The sequence below is a fragment of the Onychostoma macrolepis genome, chromosome 02 (assembly GCF_012432095.1).
Source record: "Onychostoma macrolepis isolate SWU-2019 chromosome 02, ASM1243209v1, whole genome shotgun sequence".
Classification (NCBI taxonomy): Eukaryota; Metazoa; Chordata; class Actinopteri; order Cypriniformes; family Cyprinidae; genus Onychostoma; species Onychostoma macrolepis.
Window position 1 is genome coordinate 29,463,925 of NC_081156.1, and position 24,673 is coordinate 29,488,597.

At 38.3% G+C, this 24,673-nt stretch overlaps 1 protein-coding gene across 1 annotated transcript in view; it reads left to right on the forward strand.

Moving 5' to 3' along the window:
- The window catches only part of LOC131520354 (ephrin type-B receptor 1-B), a 289,163-nt gene that overhangs the window by 228,909 nt on the left and 35,581 nt on the right, over positions 1 to 24,673 (forward strand). Inside the window, 1 exon segment of the mRNA XM_058744534.1 lies at positions 21,595 to 21,757. Within this exon segment, the coding sequence (XP_058600517.1) occupies positions 21,595 to 21,757 (163 nt within the window).

Consider the following 24,673-nt stretch of genomic DNA (forward strand, 5'->3'; position numbering starts at 1 on the left):
AGAAACCAAATATATTTGAAATATTGGTACCTATATATATATATATATAGATTTTTAAGTATGATTTGGGATGAAGTGTTTTTTCTTTAATTGCTTATGCAAAAATTTTCAAATGGTTTTTCACAACCAAAAAATTTAACACAGATCTTTTTTTTTTTTTATCTTTTTTTTTATGGGGTCACAGATGGGAGGGGAAAGAAAATTGAACTAAAAAGAATAAAAATAACTACTACTACTATTATTATTATTATTATTATTTCAACAGAAGTAAATGCTTCCCATATATTGTATTCTATGAATAATTTTATAATTTATCATCATCAAAATATGTCTTAAGTCTTAAGTCGCATGGTTATATTTGTAGGAATAGCCAACAATACATTGTATGGGTCAAAATTATAGATTTTTTTCTTTTATGCCAAAAACTTTAGGATATTAAGTAAAGATCATGTTCCATGAAAATATTTTGTAAATTTTCTACCGTAAATATATCAAAACTTATTTTTTTATTTGTAATATGCATTGCTAAGAACTTCATTTGGACAACTTTAAGGGCGATTTTCTCAATATTTTGATTTTGTTTGCACCCTTAGATTCCAGATTTTCATATAGTTGTATCTCAGACAAATATTATCCTATCCTAAAATATCCTTTATACAGCTTTCATATTTTTATTTTTATTAATGATTTCGATTGCTGTTTTGAACATAAATATGTATTTGATTAATTATTATTCTTATTCTTTATTTAACAAACTTACATTTAACTTTTTGTAAGTATGACTGGTCTCTGATTGGTTCACTGAGACGCAGAATGGGTGTGGCCTATTATCTAGTAATCCAATACAAGCTTATATACCAGTTTGAGGAATCAAATTTACAAATTGTGTTTGGTGAAGTTCATGGTACAGAAATGACACACTTCAGCTGTAAAACTATAAAGCTACAGTTAAAAAAGGACTAGGAATGTGGTCATCTGTCAGATTATAAATAATGAAAAAGAGCACCTGGTGAAGGAGTCATACGTGTGAATCCATTACACTAGCTCGAGTCGATCTCCCTGCACTGCATCCGTCAAGATGAGATCAGCGCCATTCCGCCCGAGGGTCTTTTTATGGTTTGCTTGACAGCAGGACTGGCAGATGCTTATTCTCTAAGCCACCATGACAACCTGAGTCCATTTTTCAGGCATGAGATCAAATTTGGTGGCTAAATCTGCATAAATATAAAAATGCGGCACTGCAGGAGAGAACTGTGGGTAAGATTTAAAGTTTCAGCCCTGATTGAAGCCGTCCAGCCACGCGATCGAGTTCCACAGCTGTATGTGATTATGTTGTACCGCATCAGAAAGGCGCTCCGACTCACGTTTTAGCAGCCGCAAAGCCAATATGAATGTGCGTGACTTAGTTTAGACTTGGCAAATGAGATCCATGTAACGTTATACATGCACAGGGACTCTGAATTAGCGAAACGGGGGAGTTTTATCTGCAGATTGTCTTTGGTTATGTAGATTCTGCAAACACATGTTCTCTGTACTTGTAAATGTTGAGTAAAGCAGACATACGATTGCTTTTCTTATCTAAATGTTCAGCAAACGTACAGGTTGCTACAGCCCTGTTCATTAGTTTCGCGTAACTTGGCTGGTTATCGGTTTTCAGAAACGTAATCTAAACCAGTGGTTGTCAACTGGTGGATCACAACCCTAAACTGACTGCTGATGGGGTCATGGACAGGAAACAGAAAGAAAAAAATAATACATACATAAATTATTTATTAATTTTAAAACATATTATTTTTGTTATAGAATTAAATTCTTCCAGTGTATGTTGTTATTTTATTTAATAATGATTTTATAAATGCATTGTTTTGGATCTTACATTGTTTTGTTTCTATTACTGTTTTGTTTCTATATAAATATTGTCATTTGAAAGAAAAATAATAACTTTTAAAGAAAAATTATATTTTTAGTATTTAAAAATAGGTTTATCAATTATATTGCAATCTGATGATGATGATGATGATAACACCTTTATAACAATATATACTTTAAATATATAATTTATAATAAATATATTATAAATATTATTTATATATTTAAAGAAGATAATATTTTCCATTTTTGGTATTTAAAAATAGGTCATTGCAATATAATAATAATAATAGCAATAATAATATTACATATTTATTATAATATAACATAATTCAACATTATTATTATTATTGTTATTGTTATTATTTGATAAATATTGATGTTTTAAAGGAAGGAGAATACTTTCCATTTTTGATATTTAAAAATGTTTATCAAAAATATTGTAATCTAATAATATTGTAAACGACAACAACAATAACTATTGTTGTTGTTGACAATAACAAACAACAAAAGCAAGAAAAGAAGAACAATAACAACATTAATAATAACAGAAAACACCAGCAAAACTATGATACCAACAAGATTACATTAAACATCACGATATAGTTTTTCCTTGTCACTTGATAATCCATTGTTAATCTATTCTAAATCTGAAGCAAAACCTTCTGAGTACCACCAGTTTAAACAAAATTCTCCACTATAACCGTGTCTGGCTGTACTTGCTCACAAGTCCCTGGAGGGGCTTCTGTATCTCACCTTTGCCGAGACACTCCACAGAGCTTCCCGACTTCCTTCAAAAGAGCTGCAGGCTGCTACAACATGGCTGTCAATTACTAGCAGAAGCTGTCACTTCCAGTAACGCAGAAGGCTACGCTGCATCTCCCATACTGGCTGAGATAACTGCCTGGACCCTTATAGATGTAGTGGTAGTTTTCTGGGACAAGGGTTCACGAGTCTCTAACCTCAATCATCAAGGCTAATGGAGAACCGCCGAAGCTCTGGCCCCGTGCTGCCACACTTCCTGTGCTCTCCTAAATGCTGTAGTGTGCACCGGTAAAATGAAGTCTGTGAGGTCTAAAATCAACCACACTGAACTCTAAGACTCTGTCCGGCATTTGCAAACAGATATGGGACAGTAAGTTGCAATCTCATAAAAATGCCGGGTGCATCCGAGTAGTGCCATTAGTTGAATGTGACCGGGCTATTAAAATCATCGCTTGCATAAAACACTCTCTAAAAGCCTCTAGGAAAAGACGTTTCCACTGTCGCCATCATATTCTGAGGGTTATTTACTGCAGTACAATGCAGCTCTCTAACCCGGAACCCTTCTAATGCTTTGAGATCAGGCACCTGCATGCTCTTTCTTCTCACCCAGGTCATCTGTGCTGGTGATCTAAAAGCTGAGGGTCACAGCCAACCCCTGCACAACCGTCAGCTTTAGCCCTCTCGCAGTGAGCCAAAACCAGCTAAAACAAGGAGTGTAAATCTGATAAATCTGAAATTTTGATAGCATACTCCAATAATAATTAGTTTTCTTGTCATTTTAATATATATACAGTGAGGAAAATAAGTATTTGAACACCCTGCTATTTTGCAAGTTCTCTCACTTAGAAATCATGGAGTGGTCTGAAATTGTCATCGTAGGTGCATGTCCACTGTGAGAGACATAATCTAAAAAAAAATCCAGAAATCACAATGTATGATTTTTAACTATTTATTTGTATGATACAGCTGCAAATAAGTATTTGAACACCTGAGAAAATCAATGTTAATATTTGGAACAGTAGCCTTTGTTTGCAATTACAGAGGTCAAACGTTTCCTGTAGTTTTCACCAGGTTTGCACACACTGCAGGAGGGATTTTGTCCCACTCCTCCACACAGATCTTCTCTAGATCAGTCAGGTTTCTGGCCTGTCGCTGAGAAACACGGAGTTTGAGCTCCCTCAAAGATTCTCTATTGGGTTTAGGTCTGGAGACTGGCTAGGCCACGCCAGAACCTTGATATGCTTCTTACAGAGCCACTCCTTGGTTATCCTGGCTGTGTGCTTGGTCATTGTCATGTTGGAAGACCCAGCCTCGACCCATCTTCAATGCTCTAACTGAGGGAAGGAGGTTGTTCCCAAAATCTCGCAATACATGGCCCCGGTCATCCTCTCCTTAATACAGTGCAGTCGCCCTGTCCCATGTGCAGAAAAACACCCCAAAGCATGATGCTACCACCCCATGCTTCACAGTAGGGATGGTGTTCTTGGGATGGTACTCATCATTCTTCTTCCTCCAAACACGTTTAGTGGAAAAAGTTCTATTTTGGTCTCATCTGACCACATGACTTTCTCCCATGACTCCTCTGGATCATCCAAATGGTCATTGGCAAACTTAAGTCGGGCTGGACATGTGCTGGTTTAAGCAGGGGAACCTTCCGTGCCATGCATGATTTCAAACCATGGCGTCTTAGTGTATTACCAACAGTAACCTTGGAAGCGGTGGTCCCAGCTCTTTTCAGGTCATTGACCAGCTCCTCCCGTGTAGTTCTGGGCTGATTTCTCACCTTTCTTAGGATCATTGAGACCCCACGAGGTGAGATCTTGCATGGAGCCCCAGTCCGAAGGAGTTTGACAGTCATGTTTAGCTTCTTCCATTTTCTAATGATTGCTCCAACAGTGGACCTTTTTCACCAAGCTGCTTGGCAATTTCCCGTAGCCCTTTCCAGCCTTGTGGAGGTGTACAATTTTGTCTCTAGTGTCTTTGGACAGCTCTTTGGTCTTAGCCATGTTAGTAGTTGGATTCTTACTGATTGTATGGGGTGGACAGGTGTCTTTATGCAGCTAACGACCTCAAACAGGTGCATCTAATTTAGGATAATAAATGGAGTGGAGGTGGACATTTTAAAGGCAGACTAACAGGTCTTTGAGGGTCAGAATTCTAGCTGATAGACAGGTGTTCAAATACTTATTTGCAGCTGTATCATACAAATAAATAGTTAAAAATCATACATTGTGATTTCTGGATTTTTTTAGATTATGTCTCTCACAGTGGACATGCACCTCGATGACAATTTCAGACCCTCCATGATTTCTAAGTGGGAGAACTTGCAAAATAGCAGGGTGTTCAAATACTTATTTTCCTCACTGTATATATATACAGTGGTGTGAAAAAGTGTCGGCCCCTTCCTGATTTTTAAATTTTTGCATATTTGTCACACTTAAAAGATTCAGATCATCAAACAAATTTTTATATTACACAAAGATAATGCAAGTAAATACAAAATGCAGTTTTTAAATGATGATTTTATTTATTAAGGGAAAAAAGCTGTCCAAAGCTACCTGGCCCTACGTGAAAAAATAATTACCCCCTCCTATTAAATCATGAAAGAACTGTGATTAACCAAATTATTTTAGAAAGCTGAGTTAAATTTCACTAGCCAAACCCAGGCCTGATTACTGCCAGACCTGTTGAATCAAGAAATCACTTAAATAGAAATCACTTAAATAGAACTTAAATGGAGTACGTTTTACGAGTAAAATGCTATTTCAGTTTTTCTACTTCAATATTTCATGTTTAATTCAATGTGTTGCTTGAACTTCTTTGAAGTTGTGGAAATGCATTAGCAATTATATATATATATATATATATATAATGATCCCCTGATTTGTTGATGTTTAAAGTCACTTTTTTGATGTCTGTTGCTCATCTGTCACAATAATGCAATGTCTATGAATTCATCATTGTTTCATCAAATATTATAATTGTGATTGATTTGATTAATTAGTTAATTGCCATAGCATAGCAAGTATTTTTGCTAAAAAAATGTCAAATAACTGACAGCCCTAATTTACAATCAGTGTGACAGTTTTCATAAGAATGGTGATAAGACTTATGAAATACATTTCCATGAAGGCTCGAAATTCCCCCAAAAAAGACAGAACAGTGAGATTAACAATGAAAAAATGTTGGAAAAATTAATGAAGAATGAAAGAAAGACATCATTTTCATTTCTCAGATGTGACAAGTAGACTTTAGATTGGGTCTATAATTATAATCCACTCCCCACCTCTCTCTCTCTCTCTCTCTCTCTCTCTCTTTCTCTTTCTCATTCACTCTCTCTGGCCCTTTTCTCTGATCTCTATCTCTCAGAGTTTCATGACACAGAAGATAACTTGCTTTTAAAAGGTCAAGGCCTCCATTAACTGCAATAAGAAGCTGCACGTGTGTGTGTGTGTGTGTGTGTGTGTTTGGTTACAGACATGTGTTTGTTTGTGTGTGTGTGTGTGTGCTCATGCGTTTTTGTGAAAATGAGGACATAAATTTGTATAATGACAAGGGTAAGACAGGTATTACAAGGAGAAGGTAATTTTCAGGACATTACCCCATGTCCCCACTTTTCCAAACGCTTATAAATCACACAGAATGGAGTGTACTGAAATAGCACAAAGTTTCCTGTAAGGGGTAGGTTTAGGTGTAGGGTTGGTGTAGGGAAATAGCACATACAGTTTGTACAGTATAAAAACCATTACGCCTATGGGATGTCCCCACTTTTCACAAAAACAAACGTGTGTGTGTTTTAGCCCAGAGGTAGAGGATTATGAGTCATCTCATATTGGCATCTTTAAAAATACATTATGCTTCATTCAGAATGTCTCTCAGTTAACATGCCAACATTAGTCTTCATAAACAATACTACAATATTACATTTCTCTAATAGAACGCTCCATAATAACAAGCCCACGCACGGCAAAATCATAATCCATAAAAGCCCACGTACGCTGTTTGATCTCTGCCTACAGCGCTCTGCATTTCTCCTGTGTTTGCTGCCGCTTTTCCATTTCCTCTCTCTCTCTCTCTCTCTCTCTCTCTCGCTCTCTCTCTCATCTGCACTGTCTACACTGAGAGCGAGCGACACATACAGTTACATCCCTCCCAATTCTACCACACACTTTGTAAACAGATTTGTTGATTTATAATGGAAGTAAGCTAGTCACGACAAAACTAGACTGCGCTCTTTATACTTTACAAATGATTATTTGACACAACGAAATGAATGCTTATAATCAACAAGTAATTCATTAAAGTGATCTAGTTTTGTCTCAACAGAATTACTTCCATTTTGATTCGTGTAATGAATGAATTTCTTGATTATAGCAAATAACTTAAAATATATATATATATACTACTTGTAAAGCTTCTGTCACCTCTCTACTGCAATCTTGGCCCATTCCTCGCCTGAAAAAGCTTTCAGATCACTGACAATCTCTGGCTTTCACATTGCCACTGCTTTCTTCAAATTCAACAAAATATTTTCAACGAGAATTAACTCTGGAGACTTAACAGGCCACTCAAGAACATTCTACGACCAAACCCTGAACCAAGCATAAGCATATTTGGATGCATACTTTGGGATGATTGTCCTGCAAGAAAGTCCATTGATCATCTTCAGTCTTTGCACCAAAGGCATCACAATTCTTGCCAAAATTTGGACCAGACATACCGCTGATTCATGGTTGGGTCTCATCACTCCATAAAACATTCTTCCAGAGCTCCACAGGTCTATCCAAATGAATTTTAACATGTTCAAGTCTGCCTTTTAGGTTCTTCTTGGTCAAGAGTGGCATTCAGCAAGATGCCCCAACATGAAAGCTGTACTTGTCTTGTGTTCTTCTAAAGCTGGCTGCACACTAGACGATTTTCAAATCTTAAACGATTTTAAAACCATGGGAGACCACAGACATTAAGACAGTTCAACCGATTTTTAGCCTTATAATCCTCTGAATGCACACACTGACTAGATGATTAGACCAGACCATGAGACCACACACTTGAAGATTGTAGGAAAGATTTCACAGTGACACGTGATGCAAGTGACACTCGTGAGATCAAACATGACTAGAGAAGAAAAACAAATAGAGGACAATCAGCTTTGTCAGCTGGCTCTCCTGGCGCACGTTCTGTTTCACAGTGAAAAACAAAGTATAGAAAAGAATATGGGTGATGTTCTCTGCTTTCATGGCATGTTTGTGGCTGCCAAGTTTCAGCTATAGAAGCACACAACATCCGGTAGGTGACGCTTACTCGCTTTCATTGGCTATCGCGGGTATCACGTCAGAGGCAGCCCGATTTGAGTTCGGCGATGCTCCGTCTCGATCGGGAGCAGATAAATAATCGTAATGACACCACACAATAGAGGATTTTTTTGGACAAAAAATCCGCTTGCGACAAGCCGTGAATCGGGCCACACCCCCCGATCATTTGGGGGTGCAAATCGGCCTTAAAATCGTCTAGTGTGCAGGCAGCTTTATACACCGCATTAAAATGTTATTCCTCCTTTCATCGGGTCATCTTTCAAGTCTTTGGCAGTACATTGCAGTTTTTCCTCAGTTATTGTAATCAAACATTTTATGATATTGTGCTTTTTCTTCAACACCCTCAAAGGTTTTCTGGTGCAACACATTTTACGTTAAGAAATAATAAGGCTGCCAGCTGCGTCTCTAGGAATTTTTAACGACCTGGAAATCTTCATGCAGCCTTAGACTTTCTAAAACAATAAAACTCTTTCTTCACTATAGCTTCTCTATAGCTTTTGTGAGAGATCTGTTAACTTGTCATATTTGCTACTCAACTTCAGCACATGCATGGGCTAATTGTATGTATGTGTAACAGCTCTAGCTAATTCTGTTTTCTAATAAAGTTCCTAAAGGTTTAATTGTGTTTTAAGACAATTTTGTTCCCCACCATACAAATAAGTGACTAAAAAACAACAATGTTGAATAATAAAACGGTATATTAAAGGTGTACAGTATATTATTGGGTATATAATTATAATTTATATAGTTTTCTTATGCTTATCGAAAATAAGCTACTATTTAAAATTATTATAATTATTATTATTATAAACTACTATTTAAGTTATTTTAAACTTAGGCCTAAACTTTAACTTGTTTAACTGTGTAATGGAAGCATTTGTGATGTTTTTGTTTCCCCTGTAGCTTTTTGGGGTTTGTTGATCTTTCAACTCACTGTTGGCTCTGAAATCATCTCATGTATCTCACTTTGCGAGCCGAAGAATGAGTATTGCCTCATGGCTCCACAATTTCTCTCTCTCTTTCCTGTAGAACAACACTACTGCAGATTAATAACACACACTAGCTCACTTTAGATGAGCTAAGATGGTTTATTTAACAGGCAGTATGATCATGTAATTTAGCATATTAGAACGCATTTCTCGAGCTCTTCTACTCGATTAAATCGAGCATTTGTGTCCCCCTTGCACAGGTGTGAGAAATTTTGAGAATTTTCCTCCCCATTCCCTTCTTCCTTTTGTGTGATTGCAGCTAAATATTTCTCTGAAGCTATCAACATTATGTGGCGTGCGTAGCAGGACGTGAAACCCAGCCGTCAGTACGAAAGCGATGCTGTTATTACAAAGATATGAAACCGTACACAAGGCCAATACAAGGTTTTGTTTCAGTTGAATGAATTCAATCTCGGCGATCTCTCCATGCTGCACGGAATACAGAGTTGAACCCATAGCTCAACACATACAGTACCATCAAAGAATCTTAAGAACAGTGCTCTGGGTAACCAGTGAGGTCTGTAATACCTGTTAGCATTCCCATTCATCTTAATGCCATTTTGCACAGGATTCACAGAAATATGCTTAGTACTGTAAATGTGTAGTTTAAGATCTGAAAAAAAATCTTTTAAAAGATTTTAAAACCATGGGAGACCACAGACATTAAGACAGTTCAACCGATTTTTAGCCTTATAATCCTCTGAATGCACACACTGACTAGATGATTAGACCAGACCATGAGACCACACACTTGAAGATTGTAGGAAAGATTTCACAGTGACACGTGATGCAAGTGACACTCGTGAGATCAAACATGACTAGAGAAGAAAAACAAATAGAGGACAATCAGCTTTGTCAGCTGGCTCTCCTGGCGCACGTTCTGTTTCACAGTGAAAAACAAAGTATAGAAAAGAATATGGGTGATGTTCTCTGCTTTCATGGCATGTTTGTGGCTGCCAAGTTTCAGCTATAGAAGCACACAACATCCGGTAGGTGACGCTTACTCGCTTTCATTGGCTATCGCGGGTATCACGTCAGAGGCAGCCCGATTTGAGTTCGGCGATGCTCCGTCTCGATCGGGAGCAGATAAATAATCGTAATGACACCACACAATAGAGGATTTTTTTGGACAAAAAATCCGCTTGCGACAAGCCGTGAATCGGGCCACACCCCCCGATCATTTGGGGGTGCAAATCGGCCTTAAAATCGTCTAGTGTGCAGGCAGCTTTATACACCGCATTAAAATGTTATTCCTCCTTTCATCGGGTCATCTTTCAAGTCTTTGGCAGTACATTGCAGTTTTTCCTCAGTTATTGTAATCAAACATTTTATGATATTGTGCTTTTTCTTCAACACCCTCAAAGGTTTTCTGGTGCAACACATTTTACGTTAAGAAATAATAAGGCTGCCAGCTGCGTCTCTAGGAATTTTTAACGACCTGGAAATCTTCATGCAGCCTTAGACTTTCTAAAACAATAAAACTCTTTCTTCACTATAGCTTCTCTATAGCTTTTGTGAGAGATCTGTTAACTTGTCATATTTGCTACTCAACTTCAGCACATGCATGGGCTAATTGTATGTATGTGTAACAGCTCTAGCTAATTCTGTTTTCTAATAAAGTTCCTAAAGGTTTAATTGTGTTTTAAGACAATTTTGTTCCCCACCATACAAATAAGTGACTAAAAAACAACAATGTTGAATAATAAAACGGTATATTAAAGGTGTACAGTATATTATTGGGTATATAATTATAATTTATATAGTTTTCTTATGCTTATCGAAAATAAGCTACTATTTAAAATTATTATAATTATTATTATTATAAACTACTATTTAAGTTATTTTAAACTTAGGCCTAAACTTTAACTTGTTTAACTGTGTAATGGAAGCATTTGTGATGTTTTTGTTTCCCCTGTAGCTTTTTGGGGTTTGTTGATCTTTCAACTCACTGTTGGCTCTGAAATCATCTCATGTATCTCACTTTGCGAGCCGAAGAATGAGTATTGCCTCATGGCTCCACAATTTCTCTCTCTCTTTCCTGTAGAACAACACTACTGCAGATTAATAACACACACTAGCTCACTTTAGATGAGCTAAGATGGTTTATTTAACAGGCAGTATGATCATGTAATTTAGCATATTAGAACGCATTTCTCGAGCTCTTCTACTCGATTAAATCGAGCATTTGTGTCCCCCTTGCACAGGTGTGAGAAATTTTGAGAATTTTCCTCCCCATTCCCTTCTTCCTTTTGTGTGATTGCAGCTAAATATTTCTCTGAAGCTATCAACATTATGTGGCGTGCGTAGCAGGACGTGAAACCCAGCCGTCAGTACGAAAGCGATGCTGTTATTACAAAGATATGAAACCGTACACAAGGCCAATACAAGGTTTTGTTTCAGTTGAATGAATTCAATCTCGGCGATCTCTCCATGCTGCACGGAATACAGAGTTGAACCCATAGCTCAACACATACAGTACCATCAAAGAATCTTAAGAACAGTGCTCTGGGTAACCAGTGAGGTCTGTAATACCTGTTAGCATTCCCATTCATCTTAATGCCATTTTGCACAGGATTCACAGAAATATGCTTAGTACTGTAAATGTGTAGTTTAAGATCTGAAAAAAAAAAAATCTTTTAAAAGAAATGTACAGTGCAACAAACAAGATTCATGAACAAAAGTCTTTCATAAACAGTTTCTTTTATTGAATCAAAAGTGTACAGCATGCACAATGTCTTCTGACTCATGAACAAATGACTAGTTGCTTATAGTGAATGAGAAACATGCAACGCAATAATCTGATTCACGAACAAATTATTCTTATGAACCAATACTATTTAATGAATCAAAACCATACATTTCAACCAGTGTAGTCCAATTCACAAACAAATTATTTTTGGTGAACTAGTTATATTCATGGATCAGAAACATATAATGCAATCATTGTAATCCGATTCACAAGTGACTGCTATGACACAGATATTTTTAGTGAATCAAAATTGTACATTTCAACCAGTGTAGTCCAATTCACAAACACATGATCTTATGAACCAATTATATTTAATGAATCCCCAAATGTACAGTGCAAGCAGTGTAGTCCAATTCACAAACAAAATATTTTAATGAACTGGTTATATTTAATGACTCAAAAATATACAATGCAATGTAGTCTGATTCACAAATAAATGGCTCTTATGAACTGGTTCTATTTAATTAATCAAAAACATATGCAACCAGTGTAATCTGATTCACAAACAAATTACTCTTATGAGCCAGTTCTGTTTAATGAATCAAAAACGTACAGTGGAAGCAGTGAAGTCTGATTCACAAACAAATTATTCTTATGAACTTGTTCTATGTAATAATCAAAAATGTACATGCAACCAGTGTAGTCTGATTCACAAACAAATGACTCTTATGAACTGGTTCTATTTAATTAATCAAAAACATATGCAACCAGTGTAATCTGATTCACAGACAAATTATTCTTATGAACTTGTTCTATGTAATGAATCAAAAATGTACATGCAACCAGTGTAGTCTGATTCACAAACAAATGACTCTTATGAACCAGTTATTTTTAGTAAATCAAAAACATATGAATTATATGAATCATGTGATTTTTTTTTTTTCTTCAGTTTAACCTAAACATATAACATGACTAGTGATGTAGCTCGATTCAAATCACACTGTTGTTTTAACATTTGAATAGTAAAAAAAAAAAAAAAACTCATAAACACAGCCTTGTGTAATATAAATCACTACAAAAATTATTTTTCAAAGATGTAAATAAAACAAAGATTACTTAGTTGTATTTTACAAGAAAATACAATTTCAGAAATGTGTTTAATTCAACACTTTTCTTTATAATTATTTGTAAAATGCTATACTATTTACTCATTACTTACAATTTCGAGATGGAAATAGTTTCAAAGTAAATCCTAAACCAATGTTTTATTCAGTGATAGCAAAAAGAGTGATAAATGCCCAAATTAAAAACATATCAAATCAGTGAATCAGCTTAGCAGTAATGTAGTTATGCTATCTATAAGTAATCTTCCCCAGTGCAGTCTTTGTGTTCTGTAGCTCTTACCAGGTGGTGTTGCCATCCTGCAAGCAGAGGTGGCATGTGCCACCCAGTTGGGGGAAGTGGCGCTTTGCCACGGCCAGCCGTACCATGTTCACTGAAGGATGTTTGAGATGGGGTGTGTATGTGGTCCATGGTCCATTAACAGAAGGACTGATTTGACACCAGCCCCGTCCCCCTGTTTGTGTGATCATGTGTGTAAGTGTGTGTGTGTGTGTGTGTGTGTAGGACAGGCGACTCCCTTCAGCAGGACAGATTGCTTTGCTGGTCTATGGCAGTGACACCTGCCTTCTGCCAAAACAGACCCACTGCTCACTGAGGACCTGCTGAGAACCATGTCTGTCTGCCCTGGCAGCACTCATATTGGCCGTCTGCCACAAGCTCCGCCTACTTTCAACACCATCTTGAGATGGTAAAGGTGGGGAGGGACTTCCCATAATCCCCATTTGACTGACAGCGGGAGAGGGCCGCTCCCAGAGAGGAATTGACTGCTGGGGGAACAGTAGCCAGATCTATATGTGAAGTAAAGTGCCTCACAGGCAAACACTAAACATTAAATCTATAATTAAAAAGTATCTTAATATTATAATAATAAAATATTGTTAAAATGTTTGTAATACAATTATTAAAAAGTATTTTAATCATTTGATCAGAATTCCAACAGTTAAGATTTTCTACACAAAATTAGATGCAAAATAAAATAGCTGAACAGTACTGTTTCACATACTGTTTTTAAAGGTCCATAGGCACTGTACAGTATGCTACACTCCTAAAAAAATAAAGGTTCTTCATTGCATCCATAGTACCTTGCCATTACACAAAAGGTTACTAAGAAAAAATAAAAATTATATATATATATATATATATATATATATATATATATATTATTATAAGAATTGTTCACTGAAAGGTTGTTTGGGGAACCTGGGGAACATCGGTGTGAAAACTCTTTTGGAACCTTTATTTTTAAGAGTGTAAGCACAGTATGTGAAATGTGGTATGCTAGTATTCTGAACATATTCACACTGAGCATTTATCAGTTTCTTTCAAAATAAATAGTTTGGCCACATTCAAAGACAGCCTTGATAAGACGTGAGAGTATTTAAGAAATCACAAACAGAATCTGAGATTGTTTGTTCTGCTCATTATGAAGAGCTGTTTATTTATTTATTTTGAAATCGTGTTAATTTGTGTCACTCAGCACTGTGCTTTTTTAATCTCCAGAACAGCAGCATTTCTGACAGGTTTTAAGGCAGATTGTAATCTGTGCACTAAGCGAGGACAATCACAAAGAATGTAAAGTTCAACATTTCATTACTATGGGTTAATAAACCCCCAGAGGTAATGGAGTATGCAAATTAAGTAGAAAACACTTTTTTTGAGTAACAGTTTATGGTTTTAAAGGTCTAGTTCACCCAAAGAAATCTTGCAGTCTTATAATTCAGCAAATATCGATATTAATTTCAGTCTGGTCCCTCTCACAAATTGATCATGTGACTTCAGAATACTCATAATCTCTATATAATATATAGTATTATAATATTATATGGCGCACAAATTTGCTGAAAAATTACCTACCCTCAGTCCATCCAAGATGTAGATGAGTTTGTTTCTTCATAGGAGCAGATTGGAGAAATTTTGCAGTACATCACTTGCTCACCAATGGATCCTCTGCAGTGAATGGGCGCCGTCAGAATGAGAGTCTAAACAGCTGATGAACACATCACAACAATCCATAAGTAATCCACAACACTCCAGTCCATCAGTTATCTTGAAACAAATCCATGATTAATGTGCTTTTAACTTCAAACAATTGCTTCTGACTAAAATATGAGTCCTCTATCCATAACATCTTTCTGCAATAAAATAATTGATTTTGAAATCAATTTTGAAGTCCATGACAGTTGTAAACAAATGTCGGTGGATTTTGATGTGAGAGGACAACAGGTGATGGACTTTTTCACTGGTGGAAGCGTCATTATGGATTATGGGCTTATATTTTGGTCAGAGGCAATGATTTAAAGTTACAATGCCTTAATCATGGATTCATTTCTTACAAATATGCAGCTTTTCACTTCACAGGATGTTAATTGGGGGACTGACTGGAGTCACATGGATTATTTGTGGATTATTGTGATGTTTTTATCAGCTGTTTGTACTCTTATTCTGACGGCACCCATTCACTGCAGAGGATCCATTGGGGAGCAAGGGATGTAACACTGAATTTCTACAAATCTCTTCTATAAAAACTCATCTACAACTTGGATGGCCTGTCAGCTAATTTTCATTTTTGGGTGAACTATTCCTTCACCGTAAAAAAATAAATAAAAAAAGTTGACCTAACTTGTGTTTTATTTTGTCCGCTATCACAGCGGTTGGACAGCCGGGTGCTAGAGAGGGCCCTTGGGGAACAAATAACATACTTCCCTCTGCAACCAGCGCTAAGCGGGGCGACAAGAGGCACATTAGAGGCTACTTGCGGGGTGGTCCGGTGGTAGCAAGACTCGGGCCCCTCCTCTTTCTGTCTGGCTCTTCAGGAGGACTTCTGAGGTGCAGGATCCAGGGCTATCTTGGGGCGGGGTCCTTGGCGCTTCAGGAGAGGGTAACGTCTCGCAGAGCGGGAACGTCCTCTATCCTGCCGATCCTTAGGGGGCCGGGGTTCGGGAGTGGCTGACATTGGCTTGGCGGGCTGCTGAGTCGGCGCAGGCTTGGGGCGACTGGCAGCAGCAGAGGAACTGGAGTGTTTCAGAAGGAAGTGTCGCATCGCTTGAGACGACTTCTGGGTCTCTGTAAATCGCTCCGCGAAGCCCTCCACCATCGGCCCGAACAGGCTGCTGGCTGAGACTGGAGCGTTGAGGAAGGGCGTTATCCGCCTCCTTCATCTCCGTCAGGGTGAGCCACAGATGGCGTTCCAACACCACCAAGCTGGACATAGACCGCCTGATGGCCTGGGCGGTGGATTTGGTGGCGCGCAGGGCCAGGTGCATTGCGCTCCTCAGGTCCCTGAGTGAAGCCGCATCGAGACTGGCCTCCTCTCTGGCGAGCATCTTGGCCAGCAGCCGAGTAGGCACGTCCAGCAAGTGCAGACGTGGCTCTGCACGGCTTGGACGGATGGTTTGCCCTCGCCTTCCATCCGATCGCCGTGGGCGGGCAGAGATGCGCGGCCACGGACTCATCCAGAGGGGGCAGGTGCTCGTATCCCTTCTCTTCGGAGCCTTCAACGGAGGTGAGGGCGGAGGAAGCAGAAGGTCTAATGCGAGACGAGTAAGGGGCGCGCCACGATTTAGTGAGCTCGTCGTGGACTTCCGGGAAGAAGGGGGACGAGCGTTGGCGGGGGGCTTGCTGGCGCCCCGGGAGAAACCACTCGTCCAGCCTGCTGCAAGACGGCTCCGGAGGCGGAGACCACTCGAGCCCGAGCTCACTGACAGCCTTTGTCATGATACGGACGAGCTCCTCATCGTCGTCGCTCGCACCGAACGAGATCATGTCGCTCGTAGGCCGCAGAGGGATGCTGATCGGGTTGGGTGAAGAGGACAGGCAAATCCTCTCTCTGTGGTGACGGCGAGGCACGCGGGCACCGTTCAACTCCTCTGCCCGCTGTTTCTTCCTCGCAGGTCCCTGGGAGGAAGAAAACGGGAGGGCGTGAGGGGCGGAGTTGCTCTCTGAAAAGAAAGCTATCCGAGAGTGCAGAGAGGCAAGACTGAAACGCTCGCGAGCAGTCAGGCCCACTGAGCGCAGCGTCCGCATGGGATTACCCCAAGCATTGACACGTCATCAGCCACTGCACGTCTTACAATGACGGCGCGGCATTTGAAACAATGCCGAATTTGCTCTTTTTGTGAGGCTCTTTTAGATATTCACCGGATGGCGGCAGGGGATAGAATCTTCGTCGCTGAAGAGAAGAAATCTGAGATGCGGCGGCGAAACACTGCATGAACCAATGGATGTGCAGTTTCACTGCATGATTGAAAAGGCTTCAGTTGAAGAGGAAAAAAGGAGTTTTTCCCATACAAGCGTCTTAGTACGAGTGAAATATCGACAGGGAACTTTTGCTAGCGACATGTTTAGAGTATTTTTGTTCAGTTCAGACAAAAAAATTTAACTGACTTCTACTAAAAATGATTTGTTCAGGCTACTTTTTTTACATCGGTTAGTAGAACTTTTTGAAAGTTGTATTTTTTACAATGTTTAATTAAAAAAAGAAGAAGGGCAGATTCCATCAGCACAAATATCAGCACAAAGCACAAATATTGTGTGTCTGATTCCCTAAATGTCACTCGCTGTTTTTATTTATTTATGGCCCAGTGGTGAGGTCATGATCATGTGTTTGTGAGAGTCCTTCATTATTTATATCTCAGTGCTCTAGTGCCCTTCACGCTTGTTTTATGGCTGAGGTGATGTCAGGTGCAAAATATTTTCATTTCTTCTCATTCACCACCATAAGGATGACACATATTTAGACATACTGTCTTGTTTCATAAATTACAGACAACACGCCAAACCCTCCTGCCCCTTCACATGTCACTCATGCACATTCTCAACCTGAATTATTAATATCACTGTTATTTTTTTCCCTGATTATTATTATTATGTTGCAGTTGTTAAGAAACAGATTTCGCCTTCGGCCATCACAGTAGGGGTTTTTGTGTGTAGCGTGGGCTTTCAGCATCGCACTGCTGTGAATTTTGATGAGACCTTGAAAACTAAATTGAATGTTGTAGCAAATCTCTCTCTTCTCTATTTGAGGCTTTACTATATCTGTCTCTTTTTCTCACTCCCAAAATACCTTTCTGCTATATATATATACAGTGGGGCAAAAAAGTATTTAGTCAGCCGCCAATTGTGCAAGTTCTCCCACTTAAAAAGATGAGAGAGGCCTGTAATTGTCATCATAGGTATACCTCAACTATGAGAGACAATCACATTGTAGGATTTTTAAAGAATTTATTTGCAAATTATGGTGGAAAATAAGTATTTGGTCAATAACAAAATTTCATCTCAATACTTTGTTATAAACCCTTTGTTGGCAATGACAGAGGTCAAACGTTTTCTGTAAGTCTTCACAAGGTTTTCACACACTGTTGCTGGTATTTTGGCCCATTCCTCCATGCAGATCTCCTCTAGAGCAGTAATGTTTTGGGGCTGTCGCTGGGCAACACGGACTCCAAAGATTTTCGATGGGGTTGAGATCTGGAGACTGGCTAGGCCACTCCAGGACCTTGAAATGCTTCTTACGAAGCCACTCCTTCGTTGCCCGGGTGGTGTGTTTGGGATCATTGTCATGCTGAAAGACCCAGCCACGTTTCATCTTCAGTGCCCTTGCTGATGGAAGGAGGTTTTCACTCAAAATCTCACGATACATGGCCCCATTCTTTCTTTCGTTTACACGGATCAGTCGTCCTGGTCCCTTTGCAGAAAAACAGCCCCAAAGCATGATGTTTCCACCCCCATGCTTCACAGTAGGTATGGTGTTCTTTGGATGCAACTCAGCATTCTTTCTCCTCCAAACACGACAAGTTGAGTTTTTACCAAAAAAGTTCTATTTTGGTTTCATCTGACCATATGACATTCTCCCAATCCTCTTCTGGATCATCCAAATGCTCTCTAGCAAACTTCAGACGGGCCGGACATGTACTGACTTAAGCAGGGGGACACGTCTGGCACTGCAGGATTTGAGGCCTTTGTTACTTTGGTCTCAGCTCTCTGCAGGTCATTCGCTAGGTCCCCCCATGTGGTTCTGGGATTTTGCTCACAGTTCTTGTGATCATTTTGACCCCACGGGGTGAGATCTTGCGTGGAGCCCCAGATCGAGGGAGATTATCAGTGGTCTTGTATGTCTTCCATTTTCTAATAATTGCTCCCACAGTTGATTTCTTCACACCAAGCTGCTTACCTATTGCAGATTCAGTCTTCCCAGCCTGGTGCAGGTCTACAATTTTGTTTCTGGTGTCCTTTGACAGCTCTTTGGTCTTGGCCATGGTGGAGTTTGGAGTTGGACTGTTTGAGGTTGTGGACAGGTGTCTTTTATACTGATAACAAGTTCAAACAGATGCCATTAATACAGGTAACGAGTGGAGGACAAAGAAGCCTCTTAAAGAAGAAGTTACAGGTCTGTGAGAGCCAGAAATCGGTAACACTTTATTTTGATGGTCCCTTTTGAACATTCTGTTGACACTAAGTAATGTTGCAACTACATGTCAACAAACTCTCATTAGATTATTAGTAGACTGTCTGCTTTATATCTGTTAACTCTTTATTGTGATGGTCTCTCAACAGACACTCTACTGACTGTAAGTAACTTTGCAACTACATGTCAACTTATTCCAACCCTAACCCTACCAGTCAACTAATACACTACTAACAATCTAATGAGAGTTGGTAGAAATGTAGGTGCAATGTTACTTATAGTCAACAGAATGTGTTAAAGGAACCATCAAAATAAAGTGAAACCCAGAAATCTTGCTTGTTTGTAGGTGACCAAATACTTATTTTACCGAGGAATTTACCAATTAATTCTTTAAAAATCCTACAGTGTGATTTTCTGGATTTTTTTTTTTCTCATTTTGTCTCTCATAGTTGAGGTATACCTATGATGAAAATTACAGGCCTCTCTCATCTTTTTAAGTGGGAGAACTTGCACAACTGGTGGCTGACTAAATACTTGTTTGCCCCACTGTATATATATATATATATATATATATATATATATATATATATAGGTACGTTTGCTTACAACACAAACACAAAACAGAGACACAAACTAATATGACATATATCATATATAGACTATATCAGGCAGGCTATGTAAGAACAATTTGTAAATATGTAAATATTTATACTTATCCTTTATACTTATACACGTGCATGTGTACTGTATATGCATTTTAAAACTTGTATAATAATAATAATAATAATATTTTTAATGACTATTGCACATTAATAAGTGTGAAAAATACAAAAATCTAAACAATATTTCTATATGTTAAATGCAAATGAGTATTTTCAACTCTAAGCTCCTCAGACATTATGGCATCAATATAAGAAAATAAATCTGTTGCATTTTATAACAGACTACACTTGAAATGAACCTGTTTCACACACGACACCTCATCCTGATTTACTTTTATCTTTTCAGTGTTTTATTGTATACCACAGCACATTTTCATGTAAGCCGACTGATGAGTGCAAACTAAAATCCAATGAAACCTCATCAGTCCTGCTCAGAGACATGAACTGACAGGCCAATCCGTTTTTCTCGTGTGTGAAGTAGTTCTGTTTTGTTTTTGTTTTATTTTGACTTAGTTTTTTCTGTATTTCTCAAAGTATTCTTTGCCTTTCATCTCTTCCAAATTAAAAGGAAGCTTTCTGTTTTCTTATTTTTTGAAGTACAAAGAAGGCCGGTTTTTAAAGGTTAACATGAAACGTTGTTTACAACACATTTTACTTACATAATGTGATTGTATGTTCAAAAGAGACGACGTATTCAATGAGAAGCGATCTGATTCTGACATCTGATTTTATCTATCAGAAACTGATTGGAGCTTGAAAAGTATTAGGAAAGTAAATAAGGTCCATTTTAATGTCATGTTGACTTGAAAGTTGCTGTTTTAAGTGTTTACTTTTAAATGTCAGTTTCAAAATGGTACACTGACTTCTAGTTTTAACGGATGTGAAATTCTGTGAAAGCGATGGATTGTTTTACGGCAGCAACAAATGCACATGTACAGCAATTCACTTAAATGTACGACAGTGATATGTTTACCACAGTAAATTCCACTCACTTAACTGTAGGAGGGTCCAAATTCACAAAAATACACACAACTACATGCAGGTGCTTTAAATCACTGCATTGCTATAGAATAGAATCAAATAGAATAGAAACATTTAAATATTAAAAGGAAAAAACTCACTCTAATGTAATAATTAACATCAAAGATGGTTATGATAGCGATTAATTATTTAGCCAATTATAGTCAACCACTTTCTCTCTACACACATAAACACACTTTCTCACTCTGAGTTGGCGAGGTGTTGATGGAGTTTAGTAAGAGAGATCTCATCACTAACACATTACCGTCTCGTCTACTGCTAAATGTCCTTTCTGATGGCATCAGTGCTTGTCTGCAGCTCTTCAAAGAGGCTCATTTTGCTAAACCAAGATTTTTTCCTCCCCAAAAAAGGAAAGCGTTTTTTGGTCAGAGGTTCTATTTATTGGAGGTCTCAGATAAAGTTTGTTTGATTAGCAACTTTGTCTCAGATACTGTTAGATACTGTAGCTCAGATAATTTGGTTTTTGAAAGATTGTGACTTTTTGGTACCTGAGCACAGTTTGGGACAAAGATGTTGAGATCTTTTCAAAAAACTCTCAATCAGACAAATTCGCTCTCTTCACTCGGAATTCTCTGATGGACGATGATGGAGACATTTGGTCTCATTGCAGTCTAGGAGAAACTAATGAGATATTAACAAGCTCTCATTTTTCTCTTTCAACATTAAAATGGAGGTCTGCTGTAATGAAATCTATAATTAAAAAAAAAAAAAAAAATCAACTAAATCTCTCTTTGTCTGGCAGGAGCTGTCTGAGGTGAACTCCACGCAGGTGAGGAGTCAGACGAACACGGCTCGTGTGGATGGATTACGGCCGGGCACCATGTACGTGATGCAGGTTCGCGCCAGGACGGTTGCTGGTTTCGGCAAATACAGCAGCAAAATGTGCTTCCAAACCCTCACAGATGGTATGAACCCCCACGCCAACGCCAACGCCTGCGCGTGTTTGTGTGTGTGTGGAGGCACTCTTTGGATCCGAATGATCTTGTTTCTTGAGCAGATTTATTTAGAGTTGTCGAAACAAATGCTTCACTGTTCCATTTTTGTGCTCAGTAGATTCCAAGTTTGGCTGATCATCACTCTGTGTCATAGACAGGTTATGTGTGTGTTTGTGTGTGTGTGTGTGTGTGTTTGACTGTTTTCCAGACAAACTGCTTAGCTCAATGATTTTTCATCAGGACCATGTGTGGCATTCAAGCTTTCCCAGAATGCTTAGCTCATTGATTAGAGAATGATGTTGTCCATCTATCTATCTATCTATCTATCTATCTATCGATCGATCGATCGATCGATCGATCTATCTATCTATCTATCGTTCTATCTATCTATCTATCGTTCTATCTATCGTTCTATCTATCTATCGTTCTATCTATTGTTCTTGTCGTTCTGTCTATCATTCTTGCTCTCTCTCCATCCATTTATCTATCATTCTGTCTATCGTTGTATTGTTCTGTTGTTCTTTCTATAGTTCAGTCATTCTATTCTCTATTTATTGTTCTGTCATTTTATCTGTTGTTTTGTCTTTCATTCTATCCACCATTATTTCTATCTATCTATCTATCTATCTATCTATCTATCTATCTATCTATCTATCTATCTATCTATCTATATATCTATCTATCTATCTATCTATCTATCTATCTCTTTTTATCAGTTTTTTTCTTATTTGTTCCTCCCAGCCAGCTTTCTCATTCTTTTAATGCTCTCTTTCTCTCTGTTTGTTTTTTCTCTTTGACTCTCTCTCAGCGGAAGTGAGTGGATGTGTTTATTGTGTCTTAGGGCTCATTTCATTCATTAGTGGTTAAACACACACACGCAAGGGAAAATTTCAGTTTTTCATCTGAGGTTCATTTGATATTTTCTGAGTCCATTCTTTTTCCTTTTTTGTCTTTTTTTTTTTTGTATTATTCTTTTTTGTTTGTGTGTGTGTGTGTGTGGAAATTTAGGCCTTTGCAAACTTTAAAATGGACAACAAGAAACCTCTCTCTCTCTCTCTCTCTCTCTCTCACACACACACATACACACACACACACACACTCGTAACCTCTGTCTCTCTCATGGGTTTGATTAATGGCTCTGTATCTGTAGTCTAGCATGTCCTGCCTGATGACTGTGCCAGGGACAAACACACTGTGGATGCCAGGGGGACTGGACTCTACAGGACAGAAAGACATCCGCCAGGCAGCTGGCTAGTTCCTGGGGCTTCACACACAAACACACACACTTTACCTGTCCAGCTCACTCGCACATTCATTTTTTAGGCTTTTACACAACCCTCCTTGTCTTTGCTGTCACACTGGTGTAAATATAACTGAACTGCTCTGGCAATCTGGGACACACACACAAAGAGACACAGGTCTAATGTGTGAACATGGCCCTGTTGTTAGACAGTGTGATACATATTCTTTCTTGACTATAATTAATGCATTTTTGCTTTATATCTGCATTTATGCATTTTGCATATCTAATGCATATTACACTGTATTCAAGGTATACATATTATCAGTTAATGCATTCTCTGAGATTCAAACCCATGACCTTGGCATTGCTGGCACCATGCTTTACTATTTGAGCAACAAGATATGAGGATATTCATGGCACACACACCACAAACATGCAATACATGCAACAAACACACAAACGCACTTAAGTTAACCATGTTGTGAAATCACTTAGACATGTGCATGTAACAAATCAACAAATTGCAAATCAGCTATGCAAATGCACACACTAAAAATGTGCATGGCTGATTTGAATGTATTTTGCATGCATGTGCTGCATGTTTATTTGCTGAGTGCATTTGAGTGTACATGTGTGATTGGTTGTTTCGTATGTTTATGTTTTGTTGATTGCATGTGTATTATTTGAATGATTGTGTGTTTCAGACTTGGATGTTTGTTGTTTGGTAATTGTGTATGAATGCATTGCATGTTTGTTGCATGTTCAGTGTGTGTATTTGCATGGCTGATTTGCATATTTGTTATATGCACATGGGTGCGGTTTGCATGACTGATTGTTGCATATTTACTGGGTGCATGTGTGTTTGTTGCATATTTGGTGTATGTATTTGCATGGCATGGCTGATTTGCAGATTTGTTGCATGTGTGTTTGTATGTGTGATTTTTGAATTATATATTTGTTTTTGTTTTTTTTGTATGTGTGTGATTTGCATGATTGACTTGTGTTTCGGTTTTGGCCGATTGTTGCATGATGTGCTGCTTGTTTGCTAAACGTGCAATGTGTTTTGTATTTGCATGGCTTTATTTGGCATGGCTTTATTTTGAATTTGTTGCATGCATGTGGGTATGATTTGCATCACTGATTTGTTTCATTTTCATTGTTTGTTGCATGCATGCATTTCATGTTGTTATGTATTTGCATGTGTGTTGTATGCATGTGCTTCTATGTGATTTGAATGATTGAATAGTTTGTGTGCTTATGCATCGATGTGTATGTGTTGCAAGCTTTAGGTGTGTGTATTTGCAACACATGCATGCACAAAAAACTGAAACACAAAGTCATGCAAATCATACAAACATGTATGCAATACACAAACAAATCAATCATGTAAATGCACTTAGCCATGTCAGTATGCATGCACTCAACAAACAAACAGACATGCACACTTACACATACTCTTCATCATGCCGTGTTGAAATATAGTATTCACTAACACAGATGAAATGGAGAATACAGACAGAACACAATGATGTCACACTGATGAAGACAAAACTCCCCATGTGTGTGTGTGCAGGCGTATCCGTGCCATCATACTCACTAAAGTAATTAGTGCGCGAGTTCGCTCTGCGCCAGCTAACGGGTAC